A 12,002-nucleotide genomic window follows, 5' to 3' on the forward strand; every position below is an offset into this window, starting at 1 on the left:
TTCTCTTTTTCTTCAACCTCTCTGATATTGCTCGAGATTTCAGTCATGGGGCCCTAAATTCAATAGTAACAAACTTGTCTAGTAGACATGGAGATATGGAATGTAACATACTCTTACCTGTAAGATGCTCGAAAGCCGTGAGTCGATGATCTAGAACGAGGAGGAGGTAGTAGCAGAAATCATACTTGAAACAGTGGTGGCAGCAATAATTGTTGAAGATGCAGGAGAAGATGTTGGGGATACCATAAAATTTTTCATCTTCTACAAGAGTTCATACTCATCATCAGTAATAGTCTTCTTGCCTATGTGTGACTCAAATCGGTTTGCATTTTTCTCATTTTGAATCGAGGCTTAATTTGCAGTGACCCAATCTAGTATGCCATGAAGCTTCCAACATGTATCCACCAGATGGTACAGTCCACCACAATGAGTGCAGACCTAGTTTTCTGACCTTGAAGAACCAGAGCCAGTTCTTCCACCTCTTGCTTGACCTCCTCTATAATTTATACCACGCCCTCTAGTGGTAGAAGATGTACCCATATTTCCTAAGTACATAGCAGATGATACTTCAGTATGAGAGGTGGAGGAAGGATCTGGTATATGAAGTAATGTTGTACTTATGTGATCGAATGATGGAAGTGTGGAAGAGCTAAGGAGTTGGATTTTCCCACTTCAACATATGGTTTGATATTTGATAAGTAAATAACAACTGCTAAGGGCTCCCATTGCTTTTCTTAAACTGACATATTAGTGGAATAGGGCGGAGCAATTTTCCACTCCTGAATCAGTCCTCTAAACCTTGCCAAGTACTCATGCAAATTCTCTCCTTGTTTTGTATTAAACATGTTCTGAAACACATCATATAATTTCTGTAAATTCTCGGTGCTAGAGTACAACTTAGAACAAGTGTCACATATCTGCTTTGCAGTGCCAATGTGGACAACATTATTGGTCACATGTTCATCCATGTTGTTAATTAGCCAACTAACTACAAGTGTGTCATTCTTGAGCCATTTGATATAGGAACTATCATCTTCATCTATGGATGGAGTTGGTTTAGTCAAATGTCTTAAGAGATCTCTAGTGATAAGGAATCTCTTAATGAACTAGGGTATAGTGGTAATCTTAAATAAGTCACTTTGGCCACTCATATTTATATGTTCTTCACCCATCACTAATGAATATTCAATGCACTGTATCAACCAACCAATAATAGATGATAGGAAACCAAAAAAGCCAAACCGAGTCAAACTGAGCCAAGCCGAGGCAATCAACAATTCAAACCAAGGAAATTTTTACTTCTCGTGCGAATCCAAATCATATAATATTGAGTCCAAATCTTTCTCAATTAATAAATTATAAAGGCAAGTGAAATTTATCTTGGACAACTTAGAGGATCTTCTAAAGAAGAAACTTTCCTTCTATGTCACTTGCTCCAACTATCAATACAAGATCACAATATTTGACTTCCTTATTTCTTTAAATAATTTTGGAAAGAAATTCTAGAATATAATCTAATATAGGAAACCTTTAAATAGATAAATCACGACACTTTCTTTTCTCTCGGCAAGCTCTAGAAGAAAGAAACTTTCCTTCTATACAAAGTGTGCCAACTTTGTGATTAAATCACAACTTGATCTTAACTTTTCTCCTTGATTTTTTAGCTAAGCTAATCCAGAGGATAAAAAAACAAATAGAAGGCCAAAAATTGTTCCAAAGACCAGCACCTTTTAAAAAAAAACTTCTCGGTATTCAGAAAACAACCTTCACCTAGTTCTTTTTAGAGAGTAATCATATAAACATCAACATAAAACAGTCTTAAATGAATTCAATCATGCTTTGGTCATGATAATCCTCAAATACAGAAAAAGGACTAACAAATCTTCAACCAACATATGTTTTTGAAGGAGAAAAAAATGAACTTCTTTGCTTAAACCAAACGTTTAACATTCTATTTATCATCTTGCTTGATTCAAAGTAAACCGAGCTTAAGAAATCTTGCCTGAGATGTAACACTTATCTTATATCCAGATTGGACAAGAGGAATCAAGTAGTAAACATCTTGTAGAGATCTAGACATCATAAAAAACATCTCATGAAATGTAGAGAAAAAAAACATCTCTGCTTGTCGAGCCTTTGTTTTACCAACAAAACCACATGAAGTTTGATAAAACTCACTTAATAACCACTTTAATGTTAGGATCCTAAATCCATAGCTCTAATACCATGATGGATTTTAGGATTCCATGATAAGGTCCTCAACCAATGTAGGAAGATGGGCCCAAGTCCATAAGACCAAGGAAGGCCCGTACATCCAAGAGATGTCGAAAAGGCCCATAGACCAAGGAGAAGTCCCATAGGCCCACATATTGATGGTAGGATGTAAATAAAGAGTCATCTCATAGAGATAACATTGATGTAATTAATTAGTTCAAGTTCCAAGGGCATAATTACAATATTATAATTTTATCAATCGATAAATTGAACATCAGGGTTAGGACACAAGTCCATAACCCTTTTCTTCCTCTTGTTTTCTCCCAATGGGTGTCCCATTTTCTTTCTCCATGAGCTAAATCATTGATTCTTGAAAATCAACATGGTATCAGAGCATTAATTTTCAGAACTTAGGTATGGTTTTCAGGATTCCAAAAACCCATTTTTTTCTTTTTTATATTGTTAGTTCGTTTTTCATTAGTTGAACTTAGTTTTTTTTCTCTGGCCTCTCACATTTCTCCTGTCCCCATGGGTCATTCATCGATGTCATCTGATTGCTATGCAAGGGCCTTTAAAAAATGCCACTAAAGGTAGTGGTATTTCTTTCTTTGATCTTCTCCGTGGCACATTCTCAACTTGTGGCCCAACGCATATTGAACACCATTCACCATGTAGTTCAATATCACTAATCCCACTATGGGATGTCAGAATAAGCTCGAGATCAATGATGAGCAGAAATTGCTGGCATTTTATGATAAGAGGATGTCCCAAGAGGTCAGTGGAAATGGTTTGGGCAAGGAGTTCAGGGGCTATGTCTTCAAAATCATGGGATGTTATGACAAACAAGGTTTCCAAATTAAACAGGGAGTGCTTACTCCTGGTCATATGCGCCTTCTGCTGCATAGAGGAACACCAAGCTTCCATGGTTATGGGAGACACAATGGATGTAAGGACTATGGACACTACCTTTCTCCACATCGGTATGATATTGTCCACTTTGTGCCCAAACCCTCATAGATTTGCTCTTGGGCTTTACCCCAAAATGCCTCATACCAATGGAGATAGTATCCACAATTATATATCCACGATTCTCTCCGCTTCTAGCCAATGTGGGACTTTGGTCGTATACCCAACAATCCTCTCCTCGAACAAAGGACCACCGAGCCTCCCCTCAAACAATCATCCATCCATTCACCCTCTACCAACTCATATTCTCCACTCCAATGTGTTGGAAGCACATGCCTTACATAGAGTACCGCCTGTGTCGAGACCTTGCTCTATCCAGATCAACTTCTCTTCATCGCGTTGGGACCTAGACACGTCCATGAAGAATCTAGAGCACACCACCTGTCCAATAGAGCTCATCCACGGATCCCATCGCGATCTAATTGAGGCCCACCACCTTCGTTAGACATTCAGAGGTTTCATCCACCACAGCTAAATTCGGGGCATAGCTTTGATACCATTTGTCAAGACTATGGACACTACCTTTCTCCATATTGGTATGATATTGTCCATTTTGGTTCTAAGCCCTCATAGATTTGCTCTTAGGCTTTACCCAAAAAGGCCTCATACCAATGGAGATAGTGTCCACATTTATATATCCATGATCCTCCCCACTTCTAGCCAATGTGGGACTTTGGTCGAATTTTCTCTACTCTCGCTAGGCTACAACTGGTTATATTTCTAGCAAGTCACTTTCCTTCCTTCTAGGGATATCTTGACACGGTTATTGGATTGTTGATAACCTATTTTGAAGTTGCTGGTAACATGTTCACAACAACCTTCCATTACATTATTATTGAGGAGGATGATTTATAATAATTATTGTTGGAAGATAAGGGCCCAAGCCCACACGACCAAGGAAGGCCCACATATACAAGTGTATTAGAAGATGGGCCCAAGCCCATAAGTGTTATGTGTTATGGACTCCATAGCATCTCGAGTAATAAACAGGTGTAGAAATTAATTTATGTAATTTCCTTTTAGGTGTTACGTTGGTTTATTTGTGATTCTCGTGAACCGTGTGCCCCTCGGGTTGGGCTGGTTATTTGCGTCCCTGATCCTCTTATATGGGAGAAGGGGCTGGAATGAAAAGCAATCATTGAAATGAAATTAGAATAGAGGTCGGATTCTCCCTTTCTGAGGTCCAAGGTCAAGCCTCCTTCAAGGCTCAATTCATTTTCAAATCATTGCATGCACTAAGCATAGAAAGCTCACTACCTTGTCGACGAAAAATCTGGCGGAAAGAGGAGAAAGAAGGGTGATGAGATCCATGGCAAGGGCAAATCCTAACATCTTGATATTAGACAGGACTATCCTTGGGGATTCCTCTTCCCCGAATGATTTGCATCAATTCGTGGTGGAATTGCAACAGACCGTGGAGGAGAATAGAAATCGCACAGACTCTACAATTTCCTCCATGGGTGATACTCTGTAACACCTCCTCCAACTGGTGGAGGAAGGCTTTGCTCAAGGCCCTACACCGCCGAATAGTTCCACTCTTCCGACCGAGCACCTCCCTTCCCAACCGCCCCCACTTCCACCACACCTGGGCCAACCACCTCCCACAGCCATGGGACCCCACGTACCAGGCCACCAGACGGTTCCTAGGTATGCCAAGCTGGACTTTCCTACCTATGATGGGTCTACGGATCCTTTGATCTGGTTACACCGATGTGACCAGTTCTTTTACAATCAAAGAATGCATGCTGAGGACTGGGTCCATTTAGCTGCATTCCACATGCTTGATGAAGTGCTCCTATGGTACCACCAATTTAATTCAGAGCACCATGTTCATGATTGGGATTTATTTAAAGAATATTGCATGTTGAGGTTTGGCCCTCCTGCTCGTAGCAACCCTTTAGGGGATCCTGGTGAATTTGAAATAGACATGGACGGTTGAATTATATCAGAAACAATTTAAGGAACGCCTGGCCCATGCCATTAGATTTGTGCGTCCTTCGCAATATATGAATTTGTTTACTGCCAGTTACTGGAGGCATTGCGCCTAGAAGTTGAATTGCATGACCCTCAAGACTTGGCCCATGCTATGAACCTTGCAAGGACTATAAATATCAAACAACATGTCCTAAAGGAGTCTCTAGTCCAAAGACCCTCTTGGCCCAACAGGGCACCCACTAGTGCCCCAACATCATTTTCAGCACCTTCACGTACTGGGCAAACTTCAGCACCACGTGCTGACAATTTTACCTCCATGCCACCAGCACAATATATCCGTCGCCTGTCTAGACCCGAGATGGAAGAGAGAAGAGCCAAGGGGCTTTGTTACAATTGTGATAAACAATATGGACCACCAATGCAAATGTCTCTTCTGGTTGGAGGTACTGGATGCTGTTGAGGAAGACACACTAGTAAATGACAGTGCCGAAACAGAACCGGAAGAGCCCGCCATTTCCCTCCATGCAATGACAGGCATGCAAAACTCCAACACTATGCAAGTCCATGCCGGATTACAGCATCTTTAGTTACTGGCCTTGGTGGATTTAGGTAGTACTCACAATTTCATTAGTCAACTAGCTGCACAACAACTTGGGTTGGTGATTAAAAGTAATACCGACATCTCCGTATCAGTGGCCAATGGGGAAAAAATTTCAAGTGCAGGCATTTCTCTGTCGATAGAATTTTGTAATGAAGGGCATTCATTTGTGGCAGATTTTCTGGTCATTCCCCTGGTTGGGTTTGACTTGGTACTGGACATTAAATGGCTCCAGACATTGGGGACTATCTTATGGGATTTCAAGGCGCTCACTATGTCTTTTACAGCCGATCAACTTCCTATTACACTTCATGGCACTCATGCTCCCATGCCATGTACTCTTCAGGAAATTCAAGTCCAGGACGCCGATCACAGTAAGTCAAATGCCTTATAGAATTTGGTGATTTATTTCAGCCCCCTACTATACTTCTGCGTATCAGAAATTGTGATCACCATATCCGATTGAAATTGGGCACTGACCCTGTGGTGGTTCACCCTTACCGTTACCCCCACTTACAGAAGGATAAAATTGAGTGCCAATGCCAAACAATGCTCGCCCAAGGGATTATTCAGTCCAGCAGGTCTCCATTCTCATCCCCCGTGTTACTGGTCAAGAAACATGATAAATCCTGGTGGTTTTGTGTTGACTACAGAGAGCTCAATACGCATACCATTAAAGATAAATTTCCCATTCCAATGGTTGATGAACTGTTAGATGAATTGCATGGCGCCGCCTTATTTACCAAGTAGGATTTGAAATCAAGGTATCACCAGATTTGAGTTAACTCTTCTGACGTGGAGAAGACAGCGTTCCGCACGCACCATGTGCATTTCGAGTTTTTAGTCATGCCATTTGGTCTCTCCAACGCACCTTCCACTTTCCAGGCCCTCATGAATGAGGTATTTCGTTCTCTTTTTTTTTTTTTTTTATGATATCCTGGTTTATAGTAAGCACTGGGACGAGCACTTTTAGCATCTGCGCCAGGTGTTCACTATCTTATGTTCACACCATTTGGTTCTCAACCAATCCAAATGTTCAATGGGCATGTCAGAGGTAGCATATTTGGGCCACGTTATATTAGCATCTGGTGTGAAGGCAAACCATAGCAAAATCCAGGCAGTGGTCAACTGGCTTACTCCCACATCAGTCTCAGCGTTAAAGGGATTCTTGGGACTAGTAGGTTACTACAAGAAATTTATTTGTGAGTACGGACAGATTGTAGCTCCGCTCAACAATCTCCATAAGCGCAATGCCTTTATGTGGTCAGAGACAACAACTTTCTCTTTTGAGAACTTGAAGACAACATTATCATCCGCACCGGTACTTCAGCTGCCAAACTTTGATGAATTATTTGTGGTTGAATGTGATGCATTTGGAGGGGTTATTGGCGCGGTATTACAATAGCAAGGCCACCCCATAACTTATTTCAGTAGGCAGCTCGGCCAACATCACCACAAATTAGCTGCCTATGAAAGGGAACTGATCGGCTTAGCCAAACCCATACAACACTAGAGGCCCTATCTCAAGGGGTGCCACTTTATTATATGGACCGATCATTGCAGTCTGATGTACTTACTCGAGCAGTGTCTCACCACGTCCCCTCAGCAACATTGGTTGAACAAATTGATGGGATTTGATTTCAAGGTTGAGTATAAACCTGGCAACCTCAACGTAGGGGTAGATGCCTTGTCAAACCGGGACCTGTCTGAGCCTCAGCTACACACAATCAGTCAGCCAAGATTTCTTTTTCTAGACTCTATTCGGGATGAAACACAACAGCACCCGGAGCTTCTTCAGCTATATCATAATATTGAGCAGAAAACAACGGAAAACAATTGGGCCATTCAGGATCGTCTCATATTGTTCCAGAATCAGATTTATCTCCATCACACCTCGCCACTCATTCACAACATATTATCGACCTTTCATGACAACACCCATGAGGGCCGGCAGAAAACATATTTTCGTATCAGTCGTGATTTTATTGGTGGGGCATGAAAAGGAGTGTGGCGGACTATGTGACAGCTTGCCAGATTTGTCAACGGAACAAAGCAAAGTCCTTAAGTCCCGCAGGGTTGCTCCAACCCCTTCAGTTACCTTCACAGGTATGGGCCGATATATCCATGGACTTTTTAATGGACTTCCCCCATCTTCGAGCAAATCAATTATTTTTGTGGTGGTTGACCGCTTCTCCAAATATGGACATTTCTTGCCCCTGGCGCATCCCTATACAGCAGCTCACGTCGCCCAACTCTTCATGGATTATATTGTCAGATTACATGGTATGCCTGCGTCCATTACCAGTGACAGAGATGCCATCTTCACAAGTACTTTCTTGAAGGAACTCTTCAAATTGCAAGGGACCAAGTTGGCCTTCTCCTCAACCGACCACCCGCAAACCGATGGCCAATCAGAGGTAGTCAACCATACCATTAAGATGTACCTCCGTTGTTTTGTAGGGGATTCGCCTAAAAGTTGGGTTAGGTGGCTGTCATGGGTGGATTTCTGTTATAATACCTCCTACCACAGCATACTTGGCACCACTCCTTTTAGGGTCATGTATGGCAGAGATCCACCTCGGCTCTTATCATATGAACCTGGCTCTTCTAAGGAGGCAACTCTTGACCAGGCCTTGGCAGAACGTGATGCAATGCTCAGCCAAGTGCGCTCTCATCTATAGGATGCACATCTGACAATGAAATTCAATTATGATAAAAGGCATCACGATGTGATATTTTCTTCGGGAGATTATGTGTGGCTTCGTCTTCAATATTACCAACAGCTCTCCCTTACTGCCTCCAAGGATCACAAATTGTCCCCTAAGTTTTATGGCCCATTCCAAGTCTTGGAATGCATTGGCACAGTCGCCTACCGTTTGGAGCTTCCACCAGATGCACGGCTCCATGATGTATTCCACGTCTCTCAGCTGAAGGCCTTCAACGACGACTCTCCATTGCTCCACACACCTTTGCCACCACTTCAAGAAGCACGTGTGCTATCCACTCCAGCTCAGGTGTTGCAGACTCTCCGAGTTCAGGGTGACTAGGAGATTTTAGTACAGTGGGCTGACACTGACCCATTGACACTACCTGGTAGCCCTTAACATCTTTTAAAGTTCTCTAGCCCTCTTTCAAGCTTGAGGACAAACTGTTTCTCCAAGAGGGGGGGTGATGTTATGGACTCCATAGCATCTCGAGTAATAAATAGGCGTAGGAATTAATTTATGTAATTTCCTTTTAGGTGTTATGTTGGTTTATTTGTAATTCTCTTGAACCTTGTGCCCCTCGGGTTGGGCTGGTTATTTGCGTCTCTAATCCTCTTATATGGGAGAAGGGGCTGGAATGAAAAACAAGCGTTGAAATCAAATTAGAATAGAGGTCGGATTCTCTCTTTCTGAGGTTCAAGGTCGAGCCTCCTTCAAGGCTCAATTCGTTTTCAAATCATTGCACGCACTAAGCATAGAAAGCTCACTACCTTGTCGACGAAAAATCTAGAAGAAAGAGGAGAAAGAAGGGTGACGAGATCCATGGCAAGGGCAGATCCTAATATTATGGTCCTGAATCTGAGACATGGATTCGTAGGGAGGAAGAAGAGACAAACGAGATCAAGCCCAAAGGGAAGCTTGAAACTCGTTGAGGAGAACTCCAAGCCTGTTTAACCTAAAATCAATGCTTGTCTTTCTCATTACTCTTACCCCTTAAATAGGGTTCACCATTATAAGGTTTAAGATAAAATATTACATAAATACCTCTATAAATAAAATATTCCAAAAATACCCCTTGTGGCCTATTAATACTTTAATTGAAATAAAATAAAGTAAATTAAAGAAAAAATTAAAATAATAATGTTATTGCGTGCATAACATTACACCCCATGGGAGAAAGAGCTTGTCCTCAAGATCGAAAGTATGGTCTGTATGCCGAGGTCTCCACCTGTTCCCAAGATACGGTAGCTGTGTTCGCCCTCTGGACGCCCAAAAATGGAGCATTCCACCATAGTAGCAATTTTTTTTTTTCCATCAGTCCTGGACTTGTGTGAAAATGCCCCTCACGACAGCCCACCATTGGCAAAGTTGCACTGACCCCACTTATCTACCCCTTCTTTGTCAGAAACAGCAATTATAGTAGTGTTGGGGCCAGTTAGTGGCAGAAGCAATCGAGCACCCTTACTGATCATGCAAGAAGTCAATGAGACCAATAAAGGAGTACAACCGAGACTGAAGGCCCTTTCATATTCATTTCTATCCTATTGCAATATATCTTCCATCTCATTAACAGAACTAAGCAGGGAACTCATCTTTGACGTTTCAAATCCAGACCATGAGCAGAAAAAAGTCACTATGCCAATCACAGATTGATCAAGTTCAGCACCTGCTAATGTAAGAGTTCCTGCAAGAGGTTCAAGTGCACCCCCCCATATTGCAATATATCTTCCATCTCATTAACAGGACTAAGCAGGGAACTCATCTTTGACGTTTCAAATCCAGACCATGAGCAGAAAAAAGTCACTATGCCAATCACAGATTGATCAAGTTCAGCACCTGCTAATGTAAGAGTTCCTGCAAGAGGTTCAAGTGCACCCCCCCCATGAAGCATAAGCACTAGATTCAACACCACTGGAATCATACTTCCCTTTTCCAGCACTTTGGGTTAGTGCCTTGATTGCATGCAAATAGCCAACTGCATCCTTAAGAAGCACCTCGTCTGAGCGAGCTAGCAGCAGTGTATGCTGGACTGCCACAACAGCCTTGTTTGCTTGGCTGGCTGGCAGCGGTATATTATGGACTGCCATAGCAGCCTTGTTTGCTTGGCTGGCTGGCAGCACTGGTGCCACAACAACATCATAAAATAATTGGTGGAAGAACCCAAGTGTTGCAAGTTATCCCCAAATCCAGTGTCCCAACGTGATGGTTGTCCAAGACTTTAATGTCCTCTGTGCATCCAAAGAAGTCAATTCTCCACTGGTGACAGAACATTGTGCGTTTGCACTGCCAATTTTTGTCTCCCTTGTAATAAAACCACTCTTTCTTACAGCCACCACTTCCATCAGATTTGTGCTTTCATCTCACTCTGAAATCTCAATAACAGCCTCTGCACGATCAAAAGAGACTACTCCACATCTGCTCTGAGAAAAGTGCAGATTTGCCTTGATTGGGGAAGACAAATTGAGGGATGAATACTTCTCACTAGTAGCTGACAGACCAGGAACAGCATAATGAGCAATTTTTTCTGAAGGAACCCCCGGAGGTAATTCATTGGCATTCTCATAGCTGAATGAACTTCAAAATCCTTGTTGTGCTTAATAGACTAGAACATCTTACTGGGGAGTTTTTTCATTCTTGGTACGTTTCGAGTTCTCATCTTTTAAGAGTTCTGGACCATCCAATTTTATTATGATCGCATACAAAGAACCATCAATTATCCCTAGTTTATGGTTCAACTTGATTCCATCACTTAAATTTGCAGCATGAAGAGCTGCCCCAAGTATGATTGCTTCATCTGCAATAAGGGGCTTGTCCCTCTTCCCAAGAAATTCTTGAAGTTTAGCCTGCAACTTAGGCACTCGAGTTGCACCACCTATCAGCCCTACAACATATAGTGCATCAACTCTCAAGCCAGAATATGTAAACACTTCTTTTACAAGAACAAGAGCTTGCTCCCATAGATCAGCACAGAGTTCTTCAAATTTTTCATGAGAGATCAAGCCCCTAAAATCACGATGATTTTTTACACTCCCAGCAGCAGCACAAAACAATTTGTGAAAGAACCCAATTGCTGCAAAACCAGCAGCTTCCTCCTGTCGCCTCCCCTGCTGTTTTGCCATCTCCTGAAAGACACTCAATACGTCCCTGACATTCCTGGTTTGGCAGAATCCGACTATCATGGCATGCCAAACATTCACATTACAACCGGGCAATTCAGCAAATGATTGGAAGTTGATTATGGTGATGTACTCCTTGATCCCTTTCTGAGTACCGCCATCACCAAGAAAGAGCTTCGCACAGGCAGTTTCATCTGGCCAGGAACATAAGGAGCACCCAATCGTCCTCCTTGAAGGATTTCTCCCTGTAAACCAGAGAAGATCTCTGTCCTCTCCTCGACAAACTTTGGAACCTCACTGTAACTCTCGTAGCAACAACCCCATCTGGAGCATACTCTTCCAATGAAGAACTTGCACATGACTTGTGGGAAGAGCACAAATCGATTGGCTTGTGGCACCTGACCGATCTTTTCAACCAAAAGCATTCTTCCTACAATGTCTTTAACTCTGGTACTTAAAGGTAGAATG

The 12,002-nt window shown here is 42.3% G+C and overlaps 1 protein-coding gene across 1 annotated transcript; it reads left to right on the forward strand.

Annotated features, from left to right (window-relative positions):
- Window positions 1-8,409: 8,409 nt before the first annotated feature.
- On the forward strand, window positions 8,410-8,760 carry LOC137959559 (uncharacterized). Its single transcript, XM_068806924.1, has one exon. It carries the CDS (start codon window positions 8,410-8,412, stop codon window positions 8,758-8,760), a length of 351 nt encoding a protein of 116 aa, XP_068663025.1.
- Window positions 8,761-12,002: the final 3,242 nt, after the last annotated feature.

Source organism: Aristolochia californica, unplaced genomic scaffold (assembly GCF_029961685.1).
Source record: "Aristolochia californica isolate CCGP_79_NKW_82.1479 unplaced genomic scaffold, dmAriCali1.0.hap1 SCAF_3, whole genome shotgun sequence".
Taxonomy (NCBI): domain Eukaryota; kingdom Viridiplantae; phylum Streptophyta; class Magnoliopsida; order Piperales; family Aristolochiaceae; genus Aristolochia; species Aristolochia californica.